Here is a 27,281-nt window from a genome sequence, read left to right as displayed (position 1 = left end):
TTATATAAAATATAATAAATAATTCAATTTTTTAAAATTTTAAAATAATATTAATATAAAAAATAATTTTTTATTCAGTTTTTTATTTTTATCTCAATTAATCTCATCATAATTCATTGTCCAAATTTACTTGATTTAAGTCTAGATCATCCTTGGACTGCCTCACTCTGCTTCCTCACTTGCCCTCTCTCTCTCTCTCTCTCTACTTGATTTCAGGCTTGATAATCTGTTCGGAATCAATTGATAATTTTTACTTCATAACCAAGATCAGAGGCATATGTTTTAACAATTTTAAGAATATGAGATGTAACACCCTACTCCTTCTTTCTGACGTAAAAAAATTCAATTGTGAGTCTCGTTATGCGTGCCGAATCCCAATGGCTTGTTTTTAAAGATCTTAAGTGATTTCTAAAGGAAGTCCAGTGTTTTAAAGCCCTCGAATATTTTAAATGCCCTGAAAATATTTATATGAAGTATTTTCAGTGTTATTGAACCAAGCTTATTTTAAATAAGACAATTATAATATTTTTGAAGAGCTCCAAAAATATTATAATTGTTGGAAATTATTTTAATATCATTTTATTAAAATGATTTCAGTTATTTAAAATATTATGAGATTTAAATTATGTTGAAAACTCTAATATATTAAATGGTTTAATTCTTTTAAAGATATTAAATAAGACTTCATCATTTTATTAATGATAAAATAATATTATTTTATAAACTAAAATTTAATTTAAATAATATTATATCTTAATTCCTCTCAGTGCTTTTAGTTAAGTTAATATTTACGTATTTTCAAATCAGTATTTAAAGTCCACCGCTAGATCACTTTGAAGATCCCAAGATGAAGGGTCTGGATGAAATACCCAAGCCCCCTCTCTTTCTCCCTCACTTTTCCCTTCCCTCTCTCTCTCTTCCCTCTCCTTTACACGTAAGCTGCAAGCTCTCCTCCCCCTCACCCGATTCTCCCTCTCTCAACCTGACACCGTCGTGCCTTGCCCAGCCTCACCACCACCACCAACGGCCTCCTCTCAAGCTGGCAAGCTCCCACCACCGAACCGACCCTCCATCTCGCAGCCACCCTCTCCCTAGATCGCACGCACGTATCTCCTCATGCACGGGTTTACCATGCGCAGCTCCAAGCGCTGCCGTACACGGCCACCCAGGTCACTGAGCACCACCATGAGCTCCCCCTTCCTCCTCCCTTTTACCCAAAGCCAGTAGCCCTTTCTTCAGCCACACGGAGCTCCTCCAACGCACGGGTTCTCCATACCCACAACCGAGCTCCACCTCCCAAGGCAACCACACCACCACTAGAGGCTTTTCCTCTAAGGGTGTCAAATCATGTTAACGGGTCGTGTTTGTGTCGTGTCAAGGTATGTACATTACACTTAATGGGTCGACACGAACATGACCCGTTAAGGATTTCGTGTCAAAATTCCAAACCCGAACACGACACGGTAAGATAACGCGTTGACACGACACAACCCGTTATGACCTGTTAATGAATAAGAAATAAATTGACATGACATGACGTGACACGACACGATCCGTTCTGTTTTAACCCGTTTACGTTAATGGGTTGAACAGACACGATACAACACGACACGACCTGTTTGACTTAATTGATTTTATATAAATATATAAATATAAATAATATCTATAAAAAATGAAAAACTAAATACAAGTCTAAAATTACAATCCAAAGAAATATGATCCACACAATTTATAATAATATTCATTATTAAAATTACATTTCAAATATAATAAACAAAACATACAATGTAAATATATTAATGTTACAATCCCAAATATAATAAAAAATTAAAAACACAGATTTAAACAAATTTAGAACTTGAAGAAGGAAGTGAAGCGTCCTCCTTGCCCTATAGGTCTAAGGGTATAAAGGTAAATTTAATTTTCTTAACGGGTCATAATGGGTTGACCCGTTAAGCAATCGTGTCTTAACGGGTCAACCCGTTTTGACCCGAATCCGTTAAGGCTAAACCCTAACCCGCTTTTATCTTGTCGTGTTCGTATTGGGTTAACGGGTCATGTCACATATTGCCACCCCTATTTTCCTCCCACCGGCGACCTCCACTAGCCACCCCAATGTCCAACCGAGCCACCTAGCTCCCCCACTCTCTCTCACGGACTCTCCCTCACGCAAGGCCTAGATCTGCCACCCTAAGGCACTGTGCCACCTCCACCTCGCCACCATAGCTCCACCTACAACCCCCTAAGCCCCTCCATGCTCAGCCCCTTCTAGACTTGCACCTCTAGCCACCTCAAGTGGCCAAAATAGCCAATGCACGTGCCTGGCAGCCACTGTACGTGGGTTAGCCGCCACGTACGACCCTTCTGAAATCATTAACTGTGACAGTCAGCGAACAGTACATGGGTCAACCCCGACGATGGTATGACCCTCTATCCCTCGTTATTTATGTTAGATGTTAGTTGGATGGCTAGGTTGTGGACTATGCTGTTAGTATTGTGAAGCTCGTTGTATTGTGGAGTTCGCTGTGTAGTGTGGTAATGTGATGTGTTGTGTTGTGTATGTGAAATGTTGGGCGTAGTTGGGAACTGTGCTATATAGTGTTGTGGACTGTGCTGTATGGGTGATGTGGTGTTGTGTGGATTGGGAAGAGTACACATGGAGTGTACTCTGTGTGGCGTAGCATAATGTGAAGGGAGTACACGTGGAGTGTACTCCATATGGTGGAATAATGCATCATATGACGTGTATGCCGTAGCAGTGATGTGGCATAGCACGTGAAGGGAATACACGTGGAGTGTACTCCATGAGGCAAAGCGATACACTATGTGGCATGTCGCAAAGATAATGATGGTTGCGTAGTTGATGGGCGTAAAGTGATGAGTAGTGTCAGGAACTATGGAAATGTATCCCGAAGTGGCTATGATGTGGCCTGTAGTCTGAGATGATAGGTGTCACAGTGTAGTTGACTTATGGCTAGGAGTATGTGCAAAGTGACATAACAAGAGTAAGAGTGCTCAGCGGAAACATGATGGGGCCATGTCACGAAGTGACATAGTTAAGCAAGAAGTCGTGCTTGTGATGAGTGAGGAGTTAGCGTAAGAGTGATGTAGCAGGATGTCAGGTGACATGACAAGGTCACAGTGTAGCTTGAGAGTAGTCTTGAGCTATGACGTAACGTAAGGCATAGTTATAAATGGAGTCTGGTCGTGTCAAGTGTTAGGATGAACAGTCAAGAAAGACGAGTAGCATGAAGAGTCATGCTAGTCGGGTTAAGAAAAGGTTGGTATCAGAGTATGGGCTTGTCTGTACAAGCAGGTGATCAATGTGTTATATGTTGGTCTCATGTGATAAGGGGTAAGGCACGTGTGTAGTCTGGTTAGACACATGTGCCGGACAGATTCACTATATATAATGGGTAATCTATCCTAAGCATGGTTACACGGTGCTTAAGCATCAGAGTTGGCTTAAAGTCGTGTGGCGTGTATGGATGGGAATGAGGATTTAGTATGAGCTAAGGTGAATGAAGGTAGTAACGGGTGCATTGTCTAAGATTGAGATACATGACTTCGTTGGTCCGAATTATGCGTCGGAATGTGGTTAATAGTAAGAGTAAGACGAAGGTCTTAGTGTCTTAATCATAAAGTGAATTGTGGGTTCACTTTAGTGGATGAGCACTTGAGGTAAGACCTTGAGTTTGGAAGATGTAGTGACCGTAAGTGGATCCCAAAGGTTTTAGCATAGTAAAGGGCACGTAAGAGTACGGGATAAAAGTAGAGTGTTTCAAGTGAAGTGTAGCTCTTTTTCTAGTTTAAGTTGCTTATGCATTAGATAGAGAATGACGTCAAGGTTATGTAGATGCATGTAGGTTGCCATCTGACATGCATATGAATGGACTACGTGATATGAAAGTAGAAGTTCATATCATGCAGTCCAGGTAAGTATTATGTTCATACTATTGTAGAGTTTTCTAAAGGATATAAAAATGAAAACGAAATGCTTTTCATTTACAACGCTTTACGAAACGACACGAAAGATGTTTTACGAAAGTATGCTAAGTGTAAGTGTTCAAAGGTATACGTATGTACGACCCTCCTTGGCAGCCCATTTTTATGCAACCAAAGTATTAATTGTATGCATGTGAATGGATGACTATACGCAGTATCTATTGTATGTATTTTCTACGGAAAGAAATGTTGAGGCTTACGACGTAAAGAAAGTGTTTTAAAAGGTCTTTATGAACTGATGCTTTACGGATGCCATGAAAGATGATGTTTAAACTCTTACTTTTAAGTGATATTTTTCCATGAATGAACTGTTAAATGAAAATGAATGAAAGGAAAGGACTGGACTAAAAGAAAGGACCAAACGTTTAATGTATGAAAATATGTAACTGCCATATGATTGAATGAAAATGGTACCAAAGGAATGGGCAGATTGTAATGCTGGGAAAGTAGTACTGGTAGTGCATCCAGTGCCTCCTCTGACTGAAAAGGGATTGCCAACCAGTGGCCATGGGCAGAGTCCAAGTCCAAAGGAAGACCGCTAACCCCAACACACGGGGCGTAACAGTGTGTACCGGCCAAAGAAAATGATAAGAAAAAATGTATGAATGCATCGCATTCTTTAATTAATGAAGGCACTAACGGGAGAAACGTTTTACGAAAGAAAATCATTTTTAAAGAAAAACTCCATCCAGTTATGTTTTCAAATGAATGCATGTATGCATGTACATATAGTATGTATAGAATGATGAATGTATGAATGAAAGCCTATGTTATTATATTTTAACTGTATGAAGTAAGGCTTACTGGGTATTTGACTCATTTTAGTTTTTATGTGTGCCCCTCTCCCCCACAGGAACTTAATGAGCAGTACGCGTCAGGACGGACACTGTCCAAGGGGAAGAGCATGGAAGTCTAGGCATGAGAGGCCTTTTTATCTTAAAATTAATGTTTTCCGCTGTAAACCTCTTTTATTCTCAAATAATATTTTATTTTATAACGTAGAGTCTTGCACCCTGGGTATAGAAGTAAAAAGTTCTAAATCGAAAGGTAATTCTCGTCGTCTTTTTCTAGAATCATTTTATAAAAAGTCACACCACAAAGACGGGCGTTATATGAGGTGATGAGAGCAATGTTTTGAATACCGTACTGAACGTCATACCGGTCAAGGCACTAGAATGAAATATTTCAGTACCGATACTGTTTCGGGATAGCGTTTCGAGATAATGTTTCAGGATAGTCGATATATAAATAAATTATATATATAAATATATATAAAAATTATATTCCAAAATAATAGTCTATATATAAATAAATTATATATAACATATATATATAAATTATAAATAGTCTAGTCTGAATTAGGGGTTAAAAAATAAGTTTGTAGTTTGAAAAAACGAAAAAAAAAAAAACACAGGCTAAAATATCGGCCGGTACCGGCCGAAATATAGGCCGGTACAGGCCGAAATTTAGTCCGGCATGACTAGTACTGGCCAGTACGACCGGTATTTTAACCGGTACGGAACAGATATAGTACCTGTACCGGCCGGACGGCCGAAACGAAAAATTTCGGCCGTATCGGCCGGTACGGTACAAAATTTAACACACTGGATGAGAGTCCTAAGTATGATAATTTCTTAACACACGACTTTATTTATTTATAATATTTGTATGCTTTTCTGTCCATGGAGGTTGATTCTTTTTTAATCTTTTGAATAATGATTTACATAATGGCCTGAGAGATTAATAAAAATCTGCAACATAATTAAGACTTCTAAAAAATCTTTATAATTGTTACTTAACTTTTATTTCATCAAGAAATTTATTAGCAAATTCTATTGCTCTACTAATTGATGTAATAGTTCCTGGATAGATATCATGTCCAAAGAACCTAATTTTATTTTTGGTGATGAAACAACTAATCTATTTTGTTTAATAACTTGAACAAAAATATTTAAATGTTTTCAGTGTTGTTAAATAAATGAGTAAAATATTAATACATTATCCATATAAACTATTGAAAAGTGAGTGAAATGAGTAAATATTTCATTCATAATATTTTAGAATTCATTAGAAGCATTTTTTAATCCTAATGGCATAATATTTCATTCATAATGTCTAAATGGGACTGTGAATGTTATTTTATACCAGTCTTTTTAAGCAATTTAGATTTGCCAAAATCCACTATTCATGTCAAATTTTGAAAATGCAATAGCATTATAAAGACGAGATTATAAATATCTTTCTTATAGGGAATTGGATATCTAATCCATTGTCATACTTTATTTAATAGTTTATAGTTGATAGCTAGCTGAGGATCTCCCCCTTCTAATTCTGCATGTTTTTTAACGTAAAAGGCAGTACAACTCCATGGTGACTTGCTTTTCCTAATTAATCATTTTGTTAATAAATCATTAATTTTTTTATACAATTATAATAATTCATTGTTCATCTAAATTGGTCTAGCTTTAGTATAAATATTCTTTTCAGAAAATTATTTTTCATAAGGTAATTCAACTATATGTTGTTTTTTATTTCAAAAAGTATTAGGCAAGTTAGAGCATACTTCTTTTTCAATTATAATTTTAAAATTATTAATTTTTTGAATTAATTACAGATCTTTCAATTGTTTTTCAACTCTTTTATATTTTAATTCTTGTTTTAAGAAATTTATCTATTTTTCTTTTCTTTTAATTTTATTTTTTGTTAAAAAATTAATTTATTTGGTTAATGAAACTTCATTAATTTCTTTAGTGGTTATTGAAGTGGTTTGATTAGTAAAAAATATCTTTTAGTTGTACCAAATAATATTTTCTTTCTTGTGGGTTATTAATTTTATCAATTAATTTTAATATAATATCTTCATATTTTGAGAGTACATTAATAGTTTTATTACAAATACAATTATTCCTATCTAGGCAATTACAAACCTATACATCATCTTCTTCTGATTCACTATCAAAAGATTGCTATGAAAAACTTGATCCTTTTAATTGATAGATTTATTCACCTTCTGAAGAGCTTTCATCTTCTTCACTTAAATGTATTATAAAGATATTAAATAATTTTTCTTTTAATGTTTCAGGTATATCTAATTAATTAATCTGTTGTTTGACCTTACAATTTGACTTGTAATGTCCAATTTTTTCACATTTATAATAAACAATTTTTTTTTCTTTTTATTATTATTATTTTTTTTGCATTTTTTATTCGTTTATTATATATTCGTTTATCTTTTATCTTTTATCTTTTATCTTTTTATAAGGTCTTTTCTATTTTCATTTTTTGTTAGAATAATTCTTATAAATCATTTTTTTCCTTTTGTGCCTTCTTGAATGAGCTAATAATCGAGTATAGCCAAACTACTCACAACATGTACCTAATTCTTTCTTGGCAAATTTCTTTTTCTTTAACTATTTGCTTTTTTAATCTTAGATTATTACACATAATTAAACTAGTTATATTAATAGTAGTTATTATATCAGCATATGTGAGATTAATAAAATTAATAGTACCATCTGGTTTTACTAATGATTCTCGTACCTTTTGAGCGAAGTAATGTGGAAGTCTGGCTATGAACTTTTCCTTCCAGTATGGTTGTTGACAAACATTTCTGATCATAATTTTAGTTAGAAATACATCTTTATACTAACGAAAATCAAATAATTGAGGACATCTTAAATTAATTAACAAATCACTAATTCTTTCTTTAAATTTAATAGGATCACCAACAAAATGCTTGGTTAATACAAATATTAAAGTATTAACAACATCTTCTAATGGTTGACCATCTTCTGTTTTAATGATTTGCATATTTTCATCATGTTTACATTGGGTTAATATTTTTATTCTTTGTTCATGTGAAAGATAATGACCCCACCAGCCTTTTAATTGGCTAGTAAAACCTATAATGATATATGAGGTACTTGATGATAAGTTTTTCTATTACTTTTATAAACATGATTAGCAACCATAATCATTTCCTGGAAATGATTTAATATTTCATACTCGGATAATCCATCTATATTTCATTCATATAATACATCTGATGAAAAAAATAGATCTTACTATATGTTCTCAAGATTTTTTCTACGTTATTGGTATCAGAGCCATTGATATTAGTATTTATTTATTTTATTGTTGTTATAATATCTATTTTTTAAGAAATATTATTTTGCTCATAGTGCTGGCTATCGAGATTTATATGATTTGAGATGTATAAATTATAATACAATACTTGAATTAAAAGTAATGATGGATAATATAAAAGATCTTAAGAGAAAACAACAATTAATGAAACAAAATTATACATTAATGATGACTAAATATCATGTATTTCAAAGTAGACAAGTGGCAATAGAGGAATGGGAAAATCACTTGAGTATAAGATACCATTTGAGTATCCTTGTTTAAAAAAAAATCATTGATATAGATTTTTAACAAAGATAACCTATAGAAAATGAAAATGAAGTGTATTTAGAGGCTTGTGTTGGTAAGCCATGAAAAACCCGTTGGTCAGCCCATTTATGTTTGACAGCTTTAAGAGTGGACCCGGTGATGTTCCCTCAAGATCTTAATCTATTTATTTCTCTTTTAATATAGGGAATCTTTGCCTTAAAACCTGTCTCAATGAATTATTTATTCAAATCCAATGAATTCACCACTAGTATTCCCATAGAACCTGATAACATCAACCAAGAAGATTATAGTATAATAGATATAGAAAGAAATTTACAAGATTGGACAATTCCTAATGTTCCAAAAAATCAAATATACAAACAATCCATTTTTTCTTCGAAATTATCATTTCTTATTTATTATACTATTAAAACAGTAGAAAAAACCATTAGTTTAAATAATGATTATGAATAATTACAATTATTAACAAAAGAAGCTATTAAATATCATAAAGAATAGAAATATTCTTTCATACATCTGGTGAAAAAGCAGATCTTACTATATGTTCTCTTTTTTCGAATTGCATATCCAGTGGGGTAGGCCTCAGATACCAATTACGAGTAATTGAAACATGATGTTTAGAATCCCTAGTCAAAAAACTATTAACATGATCTTCTATAATCTTATTTATTTGTAAATCTAAATTTTTAAATTGGTTTTCAATATTACTAATTTCATAATTAGATAATACATGCAAGTTCGTCTTACTTAATACATTAATATATTGAAGTAGATGTGATATTAGTAATGTTTAATTTTTCTAATTTATTACATATTTGTTCTAATAAATCATTTTTGTTTTTAGAAAAAATAGCTTTTAGATGAGATGGGATTTAATGCGGAACAAATTAAGCGGTTTCTTTTGCTTCTTTAATATTAGGATTAATAGGAGATAGTTTCAATTATCTCTAATTGTTTACCCATGGTTTTTAGATATAAATTGTTATAATTGTTTTGTTGGATTATATAAACAGTGTTTTTACTTTCTGTTGTAGCATTATATTTTTTTATTGGTGAAGTTAATATTTGAGTAATTCTCTGGTTGTACTTAAAGGCTTCGAAAGGGGGGTATTCTTTATAAACGATTTGATTATTGTCTTCCTTAATCTATTGATTAGTAGTCCTGCTTATGGTTGATAATTGGTTTGATTTATAGATTTCAAACCATGTAAAGAAATGTATATTAATTTGTATACTTTTTAAGTACTCATAATATTTTTCTTGGATGTAATCTCCTTCTAATTTTGTAAGGTTGAGAAGAATACTAATCTTTTTTTATTATTATTATTTTCATATAATCTTATTTGAGATATTCTTTATTAATCTTAAATTTTTCTTTATTAAGGGTTGATATTTGAGCACCATCTCCAACTATTTGTGAATATGTTGGAGAAGAATATTATTTTACTTGTTTGAGATGAGATGTGGATGCTATAGTAGGATGATTAACAGTATATATTGGTGTGTCAATAATCTTTCCAAGAATAACTCCCCGAATCAGAGTGTCCAGATTCTAGGTTTTGGTTTCAAAGTTTTGAGATCTATTTCGAGAAATTGAAACTGTCATTCATTAGAGAGAGTAATTTGATTCCAATTAATTTGTTTAAGAATTTGTATATTAGAATTTCTTCTACTAGATTGTAATAATAATGTATATCCTTTTAGACTGGTAATAAGAGCTTGTGGCTCTAATGTTGTTTTCATGGTCCTATATACTACAATTAAATGATGTGATCTTTTCATCATATGATAACTATTTGTTTTAACATTTAATGTTAAAGCATTTAGAATATTAGTATCAAATAATAAAAGAGAATAATTAGGATAACAATTAAAATAAACTGGGTCTTGGAACAAGCTTGATTCTATCATGCCAAGTAATGAATCATGAAAATTATAGATCATAACTACAACAACCCAAAGCAAGACATGATAAAAAAGATGATAATAAATGAATATAAATTTACTTACTAATGGAAGATTAAAAGTTTAGCAAACACTAGAACACTTCTATGCTAAAAGTTGGTACCCTATGCTTTGTGTTTTGAATATTTGGATTATTGTGTGTAGAGTGGGAGAAAAATAGACATATAAAGTCGGTCTCATAAAATTTATTTTGCATTTAATGCTTCCAGAGTAATTCACTCAGGCAGCTATAAATGCTTTAGAGCGTAGTTCATGTGTCTATCTATTTCTTACTCTAGGCCACAAAGTTCAGTCAAGAACTCTAAGATATCCTAATCCATGTTTAGCTGTGTAACACTTGGACCCAACCAAGCCTTTTTTTTTTTTTAATAATTTTGGGCTTATGCATATGAAAAATCCAATTGAGTGTTTGAGTATATTTTTTTTATTAGAATACGGATTTAATTATTTTTTTTAGTGGTTTATGATTTTTTTTTCCCCACCCAGCACGAGTCTACCCCTATGCACGTGCACTTTTTTTTTCCTTCCTTTTTCATTTGTTCCTCATCACCTATATAAATACACATTCTTGCTCAGTCGCCTCCTTCAAGTTCTAGGGTTACAACAGCCCCTCCTATAACTTCAGCAAGCCGCAGCCCCATTGGAATCCCATGCACGGCGACTCAGCCAATCCCACCTCCAGGCCAAACCTCCATGTCATGGTAAGCCTGCGCCACAGCCTCCACCCCATGTAAACTTCTACCCAGATCTGCACCACTGCAAGCCTATACCGGAAGCAGCCGTAGCCTTCCTCTCCACCCTCGAAAACAGCCAAAACGGTTGCCACCATCACCAACTTTCGTGGGTAGCGGAAACTGTAGTTGCCCTATTTGAAGCCATGGAGACAGTGCATCATCGTCAAACCGAGAGCCATGCCTTGCCAGAATTGGGCAGCGACGCCACAATCAACAACACCAGATGACGCTGGAGATTAAGCCTCCACCGCCCAGTGATGTCCAACGCCACCGTCCGAAGCCCCATGCATGTCGCGTGATGCATACAACTCTCTCTCAGAATTATTCCACTGTAACCCACTGCAAACCACCATCTTTCACGCCAGAAACCACTGTAAAAGCAGCAGCAATCATTGGCTGTGACACCCTCGTCACCCCGTGCCGATCGGTGAGGCCATTGACTCTCGTCCATATTTGTTTCCCTCACGGTTACTCTCTCTCACTCTCTGTGCTCTCTCGCTTATCACCCTCTCTCTCTCTCTCTCATTAGTTGGTCTCTCCCTCTCAGTGCCCCATCGCCATGACCACTGTTGTCCACCGCCCAGCCCTTTACCACACCGCACATTTCACTTCTCTCTCGATGAGCCTCCGTGTGTATTTTAGTCTTTGTTTCTTTTCACAGTGTTAATAGGATGGTTTACGCGCGGAAGTTGTGATGCAAGTCTTTAGGTTAAAATAAAAACAAGTGTTTTAATTATATTATTACCCTTCGAGTAAGCTGTGTTAGTATGTTTTAAACTTTTAATATATATACTAGTAGACTCCATTTTATTTATGTTTACAGAGACATCTTAAGTATTTTAACATGTTATTAAGTAAAGATTTATTTTAAGAGTAAACAATATTGGTGTAATGTTATTTTTTACACTTTAAAAATGATTTAGTCTATTTAAAAATAGTTATGGTTTATTTTAAAATATTTTGGGATAATTATATTATCTAGTATTAAACTTTATAGTTCGTCTTCAATAATAAATAGGTCAAACTTTTAAATGTTTTAGTCAAAGTTATTAAATCAATATTGATGATTTTAGAAAGTGATGATTTATAATTTTAGGTTATGAAATTTTAGGATTTGAGGAATTAAATAGGTTATTTTAGAAGTTTAGGGTTAAATATCGAAATACATGATTAATCGAAAATTATTTTATAGGTGAAGATTAATTATTGTTCGACATTTTTTAGGAAAATTCCAAAAAACCTAAGAAATCCAGGTAAATGGGATTCATATGCTAGACTTTGCATTAAAATAAAAAATAAAATGAGCTGAAGTTGATTTTTGGAAAATATACATATTTGGGTATGAAAGGAAATTTGAACTACCTCAGTTATTTGTTCTGCATTTTATAGGTATTTTCTGTCATGACTAGTGTAGATATGAGCTTATTTTTAAAATTTTGTTTCTAAACTTTGAAAAAAAAGTGCGAATATGAAATTTTGTGCATAAAATATGTTTTTGTGATCTTATTTTGTTCTATTTTGAATATTTTCTGTACTCTGATATGATATGATATGATTTATGAAAACCTCTGGCATAACATTCTGTTTCTGTTTCTGTTCCGTTCTGACCTTACCACGGGTGTAAAACTGTGGCCTCTGTTCAGGTTGGTACTAACTTTTCTATTTCTGGTACACCCACTTTGGAAAGAAAGTGATTTTCTGCGTAGTCTTTCCTATGTGCACACTCGGGACTCTGAGAATGAATAAGGGGAAGATTCATATTCTGTTTCTGCTCGGTTAGCTACCGGGGTTTGCACAACCCTACCACGAGGGTTAAACATGGTATATGTTCTGATATGATAAGATAAGATATGATGTTTCAGTTTATGCTATGCTAAAGGGATTTTGATTATGAATATTTTTAAACTTTTGCTCTGATATTTTTGATAACATGTTCTGACGCTACATTTTGAAAACAAATATTTTGACTCTGTATTCTGCAAGAAAATATATTGTTCTGCATTCTAAATTCTGTAAATGCTCATGTTTACATACTAGTATATGTTCTCTTCTTACTTAATTGTTGATAACTCACCCCTTATCTCCTAATATTTTTCAGATAATTTTGATGGTTGAGCTGGAGAACAAAAGTAGAAAGTTTTAGCAATGTGTGATGATCGTAGTGGAATAAGTGTTTAAGGGTACAAGTGCTATTTGAGAGTCGTAGTTAATAATTTGATTTATTTTCGATTATTTTGATTTGATGAGTTAAGGATATTTTCGAATTGTTAGAGAGTTTTTTAATTTATGTTATTGAGAATTTCTTTATTGTCCACATGAAGGAACATAGATATTTGAGTTGTGTTATTGAAGTTGATATTAAGTATTAGGAGCTCATTCTCCAAACCTCCGAGATCGGGGCGTTACAAGCTGGCCCGATGTACCGTACATAGGTGAAATTAAAAGTTGCCCAGTGGCCAATATTGACAGCATCATCCGGGATGTACTTCTTCCAGAACTAGTGTGCCTTCCAAACTCTATTCATCTCTTCTATTGGCATGTTCTTCGTCTCGGGTATGAAGAAAAACACAAAAATAGTCATTATGAACACAAAGACAACGACGAAAAAGAAGAGACCAAACTTGAGGTGGCAAAGCATGGCAAGGAAAATTTGAGCCCCAAAAAAAGTGAATAGCATGTTGACAGATACATTCATGGCTTGGCCTGTTGATCGGATCTCCAGAGGGCAGATCTCACTCGGTACCAACCAACCCAAAGGTCCCCAAGAGAAAATATGAACATTTGTGCATAATTATATGACGATGATCTGATTCTGTTGTGTTCTGAATATGTTCTATACTCTGATATGATGTGATCTCCAAAAACCTTTGGTATGACATTTTGTTTGTGTTCTGTTCTGACCTTGCTATGAGTGTAAAATTGTGGCTTCTGTTTGGGTTGGTACGAACTTTTCTGTTTCAAGTGCACTCACTTTGAAAGCAAAATGGTTTTCTACGTGGTCTTTTTTGTGTGCACAGTCAGGGCTTCGAGAATAATAAGTGAAAGATTTCACATTCTGTTTCTACTCGGTTGACCGTCGGAGTTTGCACAATCCTATCATGGGGATTAAATATGGAATTATGTTCTAATGTGATGTTTCAGTTATGTTATACTAAATGACTTTTGAATATCAGTATTTTGAATTGTCGCTATGATATTTTGATAACATGTTTTGGTTATGCATTCTGAAAATAAAAATGTTTTATTATACACTCTAAACTTAATAAATGCTCATGTTTACATAGTAGTATATGTTCTCTGCTTATTGAGTTGTTGATAACTCACCCCTTAACACCACATTATTTTTCAGATAATTTGAATATTTCAATTGAGAATCAAGATTAGGGAACATGGATGAGATTAGTTAAGCACAGAGGAGTAAGCATAAAAGGATGCCATGGTTATTGGAGAATTTTATTCGGCAAATTTGTTGTGTTCTGATGACCTGGTATGTTGAGAGGTTGACATTTTTATTAAGAATTTGTTGTGTTCCTAGTTAATTATTTGGAGTAGTTGAGTTATAACAGTCAAATCTATGTTTAATTGAGAAATTGGAGTCTATATTTACATTGTCATGAGATGTGAGTTTAAGTAATAGAAGGTAACTCTCCGAACCCATCTAGGACCGGGGACTTACAAAGAAGTCTTATTTTTAGTAAGTACGGTTTTTAGCACATACTTTTGTTTTGAAATTTTAGCACAACATTGATGTCTTTTTAACACTTTGGAGATGCTCTGAAATAATATCGTTTTACTTATAACTAATAACTTTAATGGCATTCTCAAAAAAAAAAAAAAACTTTAATGGCATGATTCAAATTCATTCAGCTAAGGTATAACGACCTAACCCCGAACTCTCTTATAAATGGAATGCCCATAATATATATGGAAAACTCCCAACTGTCCGAAAGACAATAACATTCAAATACATATAAGATCATAACTACAACAATCCAAAGCAATACATAAAAAGATGAAAATAAATGAATATAAAATTTTACTTACTAATGGAAGATTAAAAGTTTAGCAAATACTAGAACACTTCTATGCTAAAAGCTGGTACCCTATGCCTTGTGTTTTGGATATTTGGATTTATTGTGTGTAGAGTGGAAGAAAGATAGACATATAAAGTCCGTCTCATAAAATTTATTTTGCATTTAATGCTTCCAGAGTAATTCACTCGGGCAGTTATAAATGCTTTAGAGCGTACTTCATGTGTCTATCTATTTCTTACTCTAGGCCACAGAGTTCAGTCAAGAACTCTAAGATATCCAAATCCGTGTTTAGCTGGCCCGATGAACGTACATAGGTGAAATTAATAGTTGTCCCGGTGGCTAATATTGACAGCATCATCTGGGATGTACTTCTTCCAGAACCAGTGTGCCTTCCAAACTCTATTCATCTCTTCTATTGGCATGTTCTTCGTCTCGGGTATGAAGAAGAACGCAAAAATAGTCATTATGAACACAAAGACAGCGAAGAAAAAGAAGAGACCAAACTTGAGGTGGCAAAGCATGGCAAGGAAAACTTGAGCCACAAAAAAAGTGAATAGCATGTTGACTGATACGTTAATGGCTTGGCCTGCTGATCGGATCTCCAGAGGGCAGATCTCACTCGGTACCAACCAACCCAAAGGCCCCCAAGACCATGCAAAGGCTGCTACATAAGTGCATATTAAGAGCAAAACCAAATCTGCTTGGCCTTTTGTAATGGTTCCTTCGCCACTCACCCCAAATGTCAAACTTATCAAAACTCCTATTGCAACCTACAATACAATGAAACAAACATATATATGTACGTTATAGGTGTAAACCAGAAAATATATGTAGATGAGAGTTAGTACATATGCATGGATCAGGATCTTCTTCAAGTAGTTCTTAATTACCGAACTTGAAAGTATCAAGTGGAAGGGAGATAGACATGACGTTAGGTAGTATTTTTTATGTCAATCTCCCTCCAATTATTATTCGAACGTACTACAAGAAATTTTTTAGTTATTTGCAACAAGTTATTTTCAGCAAAATGATTATTTCTAATTAAAATGAATATTTTTATCGCAAATAATCCATTTCGTTGCAAAAAACTGATGACAAATATCCGTTTTTCTTATAGTACTTGAGAGTATCTTTTTATGTGTTAAAATTTATTCGTACCTGGCATATAAACATCTGTGCGCCACCTTCGAGGAACAAAATCCTTCTCCCAAACTTGTCAACAGTGAAGATGGAAACAAAAGTAGCGAGGACATTAACAACACCGGTAATAACAGCAGACATGAGTGAAGCATTGTCACCGAAACCTAGAGTCTTAAAGAGAACAGGCGCATAAAACATGATGACGTTGATGCCGGTAAGCTGTTGGAAGAAGGGTATGAGGATGCAAATAATGAGTTGGGGTCTATATCTGGGCTCCAAGATGTTCTTCCATGGATGATCCACTTTCTTTGCAGCCTCACTCGCATCAACTAGGTCTTTGAACTCTTCATCCACGTTGTCGGTGCCACGAATTTTTCGTAACATCTGCTTTGCCTTGTCGGTGTAGCCTCTCTCGAGTATGGAATTAGGAGTATCTGGAAGAAACACAGATCCTACGGTCATCATTATTGCAGGGACAGCTGCAAGACCTAAAGAAACTCTCCAACCCCATCCTCCCTTGATTTGGGCAGTCCCATAATTGACAAGATTGGCAAACAGAATCCCAATTGTAATGGCCATCTGGAAACCAATGTTGAGTGCTCCTCTGATCTTCGCTGGCGCCATTTCTGAAAGATAAACTGGGACCGACTGCGTTTTCATGTATAATGCGTTATCAAGCACGTACGGATAGAACAAAACATATATAGGTTAAAATATTCCTAGATTTACTCCTTTTCTTTAGGTTGTTCTTGAAAAAGCCATGATCATATTAATTAACATCAAGCATATATAGAGATTCAAACACATCCCTTTTTAGTAGTCGGCACGCAAGAAAAATCTAGTAATGAGTCTTACCACGTACATGTATTGAACATTTAATATTGTTAAAAAAATCCATACCAATGGCAATAAATATTATATGACCCACTTTAAAACTTTGATCTCTCACTTTTACTTGAGCTCCTCAAATTCATATATGATATAAATTTGCAGAGATCGATCTTTGTCTAAACTTCTGTGTTTTGTCGCCAAAGGCAAATGGCCTGATGGCATAACACCCACACCTCCAAAATGGAGGTCTTGAATGGGTTCGACCCCCCTCCCCAAATCCAAAAAAAAAACTTCTATGTTTTGTCATGGCACTAGAGAGAATATATAACATGCACACGGCCGGGTATGATTTGCAGTACCTGATTAGCGAATCCAACACCGACACCAAGTAATAAGCGACCAATGATAAGCATTTCAATGTTGATGGCTGCGCCGTTTAGGATAGAACCAAACAAGAAAACCAAGCCTCCAAAAAACATGGACATTTTTCGGCCGAAAGCTCTCGTAACAGCAGAAGCAAAGAAGGAAGCTATTAATGCTGCAACGTAAAGGGAAGAGGTGAACAATGTGAGCAGCTCGCTATCAAACTTGCAGTATTCACTTTCACGAGCTGTTTCGTCTATCATTTTTCTGTAGACGGAAGGGAAGAACTTTCTTAAAAAGTGTTCCATTGAAGTTACCCCTCCTGCCAAAAAAGTTTAGAAGCCAATCAATTTTCATAAATAAATTAACAAATTCAAACGCAAATAGCTGTTTGATATTATTCATGTTCTATTTAATTTGTTCAAACATGTTTGTGACTGTTAAATGTTTGATATCATGTATTATTGGCTTGCTTGCTTAATTATAATCCTTTATTTCTAAATAAGTGGATTTTTTTTTTTTTTAACCCGACGGCCTGTGGCCTTATGACACAAGACTCACATCTCCAAAATGTAGATCATGGGTTCGATCCCCCTCCCCAAATGTATCAAAAAAAAATGTTTCTTTTTAAAAATAAATTAAATTTCTAAAATATTATATACAATTATCCATGCAAGAAAGATAAAAGCATTAGCCAAATATATTATCTGTTGAGAGTTAGATACTAAAAACATTGAGTACTGGACAAGCCTGAGTAGCACTGCTCATTGTTACCGCTAGTTATTTTTGTAACTTTTTATTTTTATTTTTCTATTCACATTTTTTTAGTATATTTAAATATTTTTAAAGAATAAGAAAAATACACCAATACACTTAAAATTACTTCTTTATTCATTAAGAAAAAAATAAAAAATAATTTTTTTTCCGAAGCAGTCAAGTAGAGCGGTAAGAAATGGTCGGTATAGTAGCTTTTTTCATGCATTATTATTAGTTGTCTCACTATGAAACAAAACCCAATTAGCCAAAAATAAAAAGCTAAAATAGAAAAGAAGGCAAAATTGCTGCAAAGTGTTCTGCCTATATATAAATTAAAGCCAAATAATAAACCTGAGATTCCAATGTCATAGCCAAAGATGAGGCCGCCCATTGCAGCAACCACACAAGTGACCACCACAAAGGCAGTAATGCCGCCTGCATAGTCGACCGTTCTTCCACCTTGATCACTTACAAAACCTCCTCCTGCCATCTTTCTAGCCAATTAAGCACTAATTATTGGGATCAGATCAAGATTTCCCAGAGTTTTTTTCCCACCCTTGTGTATCTCTAATCTGAATATTGATTGTTGATCTCTCAAACTATATTTGCCTAACTACTTCCTTACATACGCTTGACAGTTGATACTCACTAAAGAACAAAAGAGATCAGATGAGCCATTTGGTGGGATTTCTTACTTATATTCATCTCTTTGCTTTCAGTGTTATATATATATATATGGCTGTAATCGTGTATGCTTGAAAGTACTTCTGCCACGTTAAGCTATATCCAAGTGGTGTTAAGCCTCAAAAAGTGGTCTTTTACGTATTTGCGAAATGTAAGGCCTTTTTTATGTTGGGATTATGGTGTTTGTAGTTTGCACAAGTCTAGAGACCAGGAATCGACTGAGCTATTGGTCTTTCTTTTAGAACTCTAAACTCGGGAAGTTTGACCAACATGGATTCAAATCTAAGCGAGATTTCCTATATAGAAGTTACTATATTTGGATACATGGAAATGGTTTTGATCTACTGAAAACAGCCACGGATATATATATATATATATATATATATATATATATATATATAACATATACAATTATAACATAAATTTAAGAATTTTTTTTTTTTCATTTTAAATTTTATTATCTCCAATCACACGAGTCAATATGTCATATTATTTTAAGTGACTTTTTATTTGAATCATGATTTACCTATGAAACCATTTAAAATATATTATATTTATGCCTTCGCATATAAATGAAAGATAACTTTGAAAGAGAAATTGGCTCTTTCTTTAATAGGATTGCTCACCCGACCGATTAAGTTGAATTCCGATCAACGTTTGGCCGATTAACCGATCTGAAATCATATCGGTTTTCCGACCTTTTTTTTTTCTTTTTTCTTTTTTTTTTTTAAATCAGTATACTAGAAAATTTTACCATTCTATGCAAAAAAATAAACATCCTTCTAACCAATTCTTGCTAATTTCTGAATGTTACAAAGTCGACTCAAAGTGCACTCGTGGACCCATCAAAATGCATGGTATTTTGAAATATTCTTGGACATTTTTAATCCTGAATATGACGTTACATGATGACTACACAAGTTCTTTTTGTTTTTGTGTTCAAAAACCGAAGGATTCATATCAATTCCCATATTATAAGCTGCAGTGCCTGCCTATAATTCTCATCACAGATTCAAAACTGGTGCAGTTCAAGTCTGGCAGCTTTTCAGCAATCAGCAGCAATTGTGCGCACTTGTTCAATGGTGATCTTGCCCAATTTCTCTATCTTTGGGTCTTTAGAACCTTTCTCAACACCTACGTATTATTTAGTATAAGCTCTTAATTCAGTAATGAGATTCAAGATTAGAGGAAAAAAAAAACATGCATCTACTTAATTAAACCTATGGTAACAAGTTACTGTCAATATTTTTACAGAAAATCGAGGTCATTGCCCCTCTATTCACATGCTAGAAGCATTAATCAGGTGTGGCAAACTCCCAACTCAACCAGACAACATTTGAACCAAATTTACATCCACAATGAAAGAAAGTATTATTACATCCACAATAATCGCATGTTCATTACATCCACATGAATTTAGTTTGAAAAGTTTGATGCTTTGGTGAAACGACAACCAATATTACAATGCCACAAAGTAGGGCCAATCCGAGTCATAGTACAATTTACAAAGAGGACAATAAGATATAATTTGGAGCTATTGACACTTGAGGTGGAACACATGGGAACATGGCAACTGCCTCAATTCTTCCTTGTGCTTGTACTTGGCTAGGAAAATGCAGCATTCCTGTCATTCCCACCACAAACACAAAGATTGTCAAAAGAAGTATAGAGAATAAAGCAAAAATGTTGATATTATTACATTCAACACATTATGTTTAACACTTCTTGTCTGCAGTTACAGAAATTTTTAGAGAAAGGGAATGTGGCTATGGAACCTTTTGATGTCTAAATAATACAAAAACATAGCAGATCTCTAAAATGTACAGATTTTACTAAAATCTCAAACATGTAATTGTCGAGCATGATGGCACATCAACAATCCCCGTAGTAACATAACTGCATCGATCATTTCATTGAAAATTAGCCTACTCTGGTTTCCCATGTTCAGTTGGGCATACCAAGGTTTTCCACATTTTACACTTTGGGATTATTGATTTCCACAATTTATGATTTTGAATTAATAACAGGATTCTATATATTTGGAGGACATGCGATAAAGGCAACCCCTGAAGGGAAAGCAAAGGGGGTTTAGACTTCAGAGACATGAAGAGAGAGTCGAAAAGAAATCAAATATAACAGCACTAGGTTGCATGATAGTGGCTCATAAAAGGTCATGCACACCGTGGGCCCATTTTTTCAATGGTACGACATTCACAACAGGCACTGCACCCTATAGGACTATTAGCATCATTTGTAGCTAAAGCTAATACATGCATAAGACATATTCACAATCATATAGAAGATGCATATAATAAAGTGTGAGAAGGGGGGTGGTCCCCAGTGATGGGCCCAACCAAACAAGCCCAGCCCATGAGGTACAAGTGGGCCTAAGGACAGCCCGGTAAAGCAAAGTTTGTATAAGAATGGGATGGCCCAGGCCAAGCCCAAAAAGACAATAGCCCATGAAGCCCACAAGGACGCAACAAACTAGCACGCATGGGGCATGGGATTAAGCCAGGAGGCCTAACACATCAACCGGTTGACGAGTCGTACTCACAGAGTCAGGGACACTGAGGTCCTCGAGCACCAACGGTTGTACAAGACTTGGAAGGTGGGAGCACTTGAGTGAGGTCATGCCGCATTTAATGAAGGACGGAGGCGGGCACGCCATGACAAGGGCCCAGGGCTATCAGCGGTCGACACAATTAGGCATGGCTAGCCTGTCACATGGAATGGGAGTTGGCAAAAGGACACGGCCTCGGTATGAAGCAACACACCACGAGCAGTCTGACAAGGTGTCTTACAAGGGATTGCCCATACCAAGTATAAATATCACCCCCTCTGGGGCAAGACACACATATATACATTGATTAAGGCTCACACAAATGCGAGGTTCAGAATCCAAACTAACTTAGGCATTAGAAGTATTCAAGGGCGTCTCAAAGGCAAGGCAACTAAGGCATGCACTTGCCTAAGGCCCCCACTCCTTAAGTCCCACCAAAAAGCCCCTAATGTGGTTTATTAAAAAAACTGAAATTGAAACTAGCCCCTGGTTTGTTCAAAAAAATTGACACAATCCATTTATATTCTTTTAAAAAATAAAATTTATAGAAAAAGAGATATTAAAAAAGGTTAGTATTGTAATGAACACACTTCGTATATTCTTTTAACATTTTGCTATGAGTTGTAAATAACTTAAAGCAATATGTCCAATAGACCTCTTCTAACATAAAACGTAGTTATTTGAGATACACAGTAAATAAGAATAGAATACAAAATTTGGAAACTTAAAAAATTTTAACTTTAAATAATATTGATGATCTGAAAAAGAAAAGTGTCATGATTTTCAAAAAAAAAAAAAAAATCGCATTTTGTAGAATCACAATGTCTGTTTATTTGTATTATACTTAATTGGAGAGTTGATTGAATTATTATATTAAAAGTTTTTAAAAATAATCTCATCTTAAATTCTTGCCTTAGGCCACCGTGTGCATTGAGCCGCCCCTGGAGGTATTGTTTCTGACACTCAGTATTGTTTACCTACCCTTGCAGATTTCTCTTACAGAAGCTGTTTTGCTCCTTTCAATCATGTGCTCTGAGCTATGATGTCCTCTGGCTAAACTACCTCGTGATTTGCTATTTGTGTATGTTGATATCATTTGTATGTTTCTAGTTTGATCAGTCAGTATGCATTTAAAAAATCAATTACATTAGAGTTGAAAACATGCATCATCTATTACTACTTAACACGCTCCAATCGTTTTTTTAATCACAAAATGTGTCAATCATGTTTTTTATCCGGAATAAATTAGGCATAAATAAGAAATTTTGCAAGTGTAGCCAAAGGTTTTTTTATTTTTAATTTTTAAATACCCTATTTTACTATGCGATTCTTCGTTCTGTTAGAAGATTTGAGGTCTAAAACAGACCATTAACTTTGACAAAAAGTTATTTAAGAACCTATAGATTCAGGGTTTGTGTGCTTTTTTCAAGGTTAGCGGTGCATATAAATTTAAATAGGAGTATAATACACATTATGCACATTATACCTTGATCTCTGCTTCGGCTGATGCCTAAGCTTAGGTGAACATGTGCGCCTTTTAGAACAATTGCCTAGTTGGTTGCACAATGCCTATTTGGCAACCATGATTGAGCTCTATGCAAGGACAACTGACAAGAAATTTTCTGTTGTTAATTTTTTTGGCTTTGTTTACATTGTAGGAAGAGTACATATCTCAGTTGAAGTATCTTCTTTCATTAAATCTTTAATATTGTATGTGTTTTCTATGCGTTCAGGAGTTGAAATTCTGATTGCTCATAGGGGAAACGTATTTAATACCTGGAAAGAGCGTCTTTTGACTCTTTTAATATTGTTTTAGTTCTCTTTTACATTCCCCCCAGTAGGTACCTTCTGCTGTTGGGGTATCTGTAACGAATGTGAGAGTTTCAGGTGGATGCAATTCAAACTTGTGGAGGTCAGATGACTGCTGATGGCAGCCGCTCTTGAACTGGTGGTGGCATATTATGGTGCATCATTAAACCACGAGAACCAAAAGCCTATAAAGTGATATTGAATATGGAAAAGGAGTTTGAGGTGTGCAACTATAGTTCATTTATTTTTATTTTTATGTAACATGAATTGCCATGCTTTAGCTTAACTGTATCTTTTCCCTTTCCTAGTTACCTGAGCATATGTATCACGTTTATGTTTGCCTCTATCTCTAGGCTGTGTTTAATTAAGATAATGGACCCTGGAAAGACTTACTGATAATCCCTGGTATCATGTGGTGGGTTGAGAGGTTTTTTCTTGAAGCAAATTCCTCAATTCCAATAGGTATAATAAAAAAAATGAGAACCTCGAACAATATGATGTTGGACAATCTGAAAATGTAAATTGAAGTGCCTTTCCCATTCAATCATGCTTTTAGTTGCCACTTTGGTGCATTCTCTCTTTCTAGCTCTCCCTCACTTTTGGTGATGGTTGTCTACATCTCATTATTTATATATTTTTTGATAATGTTTATTGACTAGTGTAAATGTGCAATTGCATTGACATGCTTTCCAGGGTCATACTGAAGAGGGTGATCAGCTTTTAAAACTGAAGAATCTAGGAGTTCTCTGTTAGAAATTAAAGTGTACTACCTTTCATGTTTGTATAATTTGGTTTGTTTACTTGCTGGACCACCTGCTTGCTGTCATTCATGAACTTTAACCTCATTACTTCATTGTAGATAGTGTGGTAAAGAATCTTTCCCTTGCACTAGCAGCATTGTATTGTTGCGGACCTGAAATTATGAGTCCAATAAATCTCTTGAGCCTTCAGCGGTATCATTGCATCATTCATGATAATTTTAGAGAATAGAAAGTGCTAGCTAATGTTACCTTATTGTTGTGCAGAAGCAATTCAAACAACCAAATATTAGGCAAGGAACAAAGCAAAAGAAAGATGGTGGTTCACAAGGAGCTGCCAATGCATTTATGAATGGGAATGCAGTCAGTTTGTCCGATGGTTCGCAGCTCATATCCAATGTGCAGAATCAACATGAGTAATCGAATACTGGAATTAAACAAGTGCCTGTTCATGATAGGTGAAGGATACCTGTCTCATATGATGATGACCTTCTAGGACAAGATACCAAGGATGATGCAGCTTGATTGTTGGAACAAAATGTTCAATGCATTTCAGTGGGGATGGGCGGTGTTCCTTGGAGGCAACAATTAATTTTCCCGTTTGATGGAGGTCGGCAGAGTGTTGATAATTCTTGCATTATTCAATTACTTTTTGGTGCTTAACCAATAAGCTGATGATGCACCAGCAGTTTTATTGTCGAAAGCAATTGTTATGGGTATTCCTTTTCAACTCATATTGTTTTCTTAACTAGTGATTGCACATATTGGTGGCTTTGAAATCTCGGAAAGGGTTAAACTTAAAAAAAAATCGCCAAAAGGTCATTGCAGATACAGGAAGCATTAGAGAGGATTTGTCCACTGGCACGAGTGTTACTTCTTTTGCAAAAAGAGGCAAACCACACTGCAGTCATCTACTTTTGCAGTAGGGTACTTCTTCCTCCATGCTGTGGTAGCTGCCTCCACAACTTTTGCTGCTGCCTGTTCACTCTCTGCAGCCCACACAATGGCTGCAACTTGGTCATTATTGAGAACATCCCAGACCTACATTTTCAATACATTCAAAGGGAATAAAAACATGTTATTGATCTAGGGGTTCTTCATCCTAGAAGTTCAATGAAGAGGAGAATGAACACTTTTAACATGTAAAAACTGGTTCTGCATTCAAATGCACCCCTTACCCCATCAGTTGCAAGGATGATGAATTGATCATCTGAAGTTAGGCGGTGATAGTAGACCTCAGGGATGGCAATGATGCCATGGTCTTTGAGTACAAAATCTCCAAAGGCTCGTGACATGGCTAGGCCCGGAGTGTCATCATGGGGCTGCCACACTCGTTGGATGTGTGGTTCTTGTTTCAGTGCGGCCACCCGGCCATTGCAGTTCTTTATTCTTTCTGCTTCACCTATGTCAATTGGAAATTAATCAATCACTAATGTGGCAATTTATCTGAAAGTAGATAACTCGGTAGAGACAAGGTGAATAATAATAATATACACAACAATGATGTGTTGGGTGTCTCAATAACTAGACTTGCATTTAGATTTTTTTCGTTTCTCGATGCAGTTGAGTAGGAAATGAGGTCTTACAAGGTAAGCCTGGCTTTAAGTCTCTGGTTAACTGAAAGGCCGTGACTCCATTCTTGGTCATCATTCCTAAGACTGCCCTTGAATCCCCAAGATTAGCTATAACAAGATCTTCACCCTGCTTAGTTTTCCATAGAAGAGAAAGTCAAAATCAAAACAAAGATTCAGTTAACTTCTCCAAATAGATTAAGAAACAAAATGGAAGAATTATTTGGTCTTGTTACCTGTCTTATAGCAACTACTGCAGTGGTTCCACTACAAGAGCAGTCCAAATTCTCTTGCAGCTTTATCTCCTTGTCCATCACCTTAAAGGCACTGATACAAGCCTCTTTCCATATATGAAAGCTCTTGCTTGACATTGATTCATCATCTATTCCATCCATATGATTTTGCAAACTATCATCATCTGCTACTGCTGCATTAATCTTTGAGAGAGAGCTCTTTGGGGTTAATAAGAGTGAAGGCAGGTGGTTGCATACTAGCTTGCTCACTACATGACCATTCTTCCCATGCCCATCAAAAACTCCACATAAAGCTCCATCTTCCACTCCATAGCCCTTGCCACAGAAAAACACATGCAGTTTCAATAAAGGATCTTTTAACTAATAAATTCAGTAGAAGACACTAAATTGAGAAGTGAAACTTTTCTCATAGGAATGAAAACCAGCTTGATTCTAATCTAAGAACAGCCTGTAAAGTTAAAAGGATCATCATAGATACAATTTGAGAGAGTGAACCATTAACAAACCTGGTGAAGAATGGCAGCATCTTGGTTTAATCCTTTGCTCCCTTGCTTAGAGTAAAGAGAACAAAGGGCCAGAGCTCCATTAGAAACATTATTTCCTTGCAAGAATAACACATTTTCATTGCCATCCTCAGCATCATGAATCTCCCGAGACATAACTGATCCGCAGATTCCCATTGCAACTGAAAATGATTTTATTCTATTCTGCACTTAGTATTAATGATGCAGTTTCCTTAATCATGAGTTTAAGGACCACAAAATGCGCATGTTATAGCAAAATACATACAGAAAGGATTAGAACTGTACAAGTGGCTCCCAGGGTTCTGAAAGCATGCTTTTAATTGTTGGGGGTATTATTTTAGCTTGCCCCAAGATTCACTTGAAGGGGCATGTGATGTGAGGTGTATTTTTTTTATTGGCTGGTTCCTCAGATGTGAGTTGCAGCTCCAATCCATCTCAACCTGAACAGTATGAATAATGATGTACAATTATTTTACATCCCATTTTACAACCAACGAAAATGATAGTGCATTTCATAAAAAATGCTAAGATTTTGTTATTAGAATTTCAAATTTTACAAAATTACCCATTGTAAAGATGGGTTGGACATGCCATGGAAGAGTAAAAGCGTCCTTTTCTTTTTCCTTGCTTTGAGGAAACATAAACATAAACTTATGTTTATGACCATAAACATAAACATATGCCATGGATAGTGAAATGAGATAAGATGGGATAGTTTTAGATGAGTTGAATAAAATATTATTTTTTAATATTATTATTGTTTTGAGATTTGAAAATTTTGAATTATTTATTATATTTTGTATGGAAATTTGAAGAAGTTGTAATGATGAGATGAAATGAGATGGGTTGAGAGTGTTTTTGGATCTAAACGGGG

The 27,281-nt window shown here is 34.9% G+C and overlaps 2 protein-coding genes across 2 annotated transcripts; both read right to left on the bottom strand.

The window, feature by feature from the left end:
- Nucleotides 1-15,294: 15,294 nt before the first annotated feature.
- On the bottom strand, nt 15,295-18,945 carry LOC108991369 (sugar transport protein 10-like). The gene is made up of 4 exons (XM_018965596.2): nt 18,596-18,945; nt 17,485-17,810; nt 16,313-16,942; nt 15,295-15,924 (listed from the first exon to the last, which is right to left on the bottom strand). Exons 1-4 carry the CDS (start codon nt 18,732-18,734, stop codon nt 15,475-15,477), a joined length of 1,545 nt encoding a protein of 514 aa, XP_018821141.1. The 5' UTR covers nt 18,735-18,945; the 3' UTR covers nt 15,295-15,474.
- Nucleotides 18,946-24,384: 5,439 nt separating this feature from the next.
- LOC109018581 (probable protein phosphatase 2C 72) lies at nt 24,385-26,563 on the bottom strand. Its single transcript, XM_035687056.1, has 5 exons — nt 26,390-26,563; nt 25,866-26,198; nt 25,645-25,759; nt 25,237-25,460; nt 24,385-25,099 (listed from the first exon to the last, which is right to left on the bottom strand). The coding sequence occupies exons 1-5, from the start codon at nt 26,561-26,563 to the stop codon at nt 24,929-24,931; spliced, it is 1,017 nt and encodes a 338-aa protein (XP_035542949.1). The 3' UTR covers nt 24,385-24,928.
- Between the last annotated feature and the right edge of the window lie 718 nt (nt 26,564-27,281).

Source organism: Juglans regia, unplaced genomic scaffold, assembly GCF_001411555.2.
Source record: "Juglans regia cultivar Chandler unplaced genomic scaffold, Walnut 2.0 Scaffold_637, whole genome shotgun sequence".
Lineage (NCBI taxonomy): Eukaryota > Viridiplantae > Streptophyta > Magnoliopsida > Fagales > Juglandaceae > Juglans > Juglans regia.
The sequence above is the reverse complement of the archived record's forward strand: the minus strand, read 5'-3'. Positions and strand labels throughout refer to the sequence as shown.

Excerpts from the sequence above, each read along its gene's own strand:
- LOC108991369 (XM_018965596.2), bottom strand. The coding sequence starts at position 18,734 with ATGGCAGGAGGAGGTTTTGTAAGTGATCAAGGTGGAAGAACGGTCGAC. Across the intron at positions 17,811-18,595 it reads CTATGACATTGGAATCTCAG|GAGGGGTAACTTCAATGGAA; the intron begins GTTTATTATTTG and ends CTTTTTTGGCAG. Across the intron at positions 15,925-16,312 it reads CACAGATGTTTATATGCCAG|GTTGCAATAGGAGTTTTGAT; the intron begins GTACGAATAAAT and ends ATTGTATTGTAG.
- LOC109018581 (XM_035687056.1), bottom strand. The coding sequence starts at position 26,563 with ATGGGAATCTGCGGATCAGTTATGTCTCGGGAGATTCATGATGCTGAG. Across the intron at positions 25,760-25,865 it reads CAGTAGTTGCTATAAGACAG|GGTGAAGATCTTGTTATAGC; the intron begins GTAACAAGACCA and ends AAAACTAAGCAG. Across the intron at positions 25,100-25,236 it reads TCATCCTTGCAACTGATGGG|GTCTGGGATGTTCTCAATAA; the intron begins GTAAGGGGTGCA and ends TTGAAAATGTAG.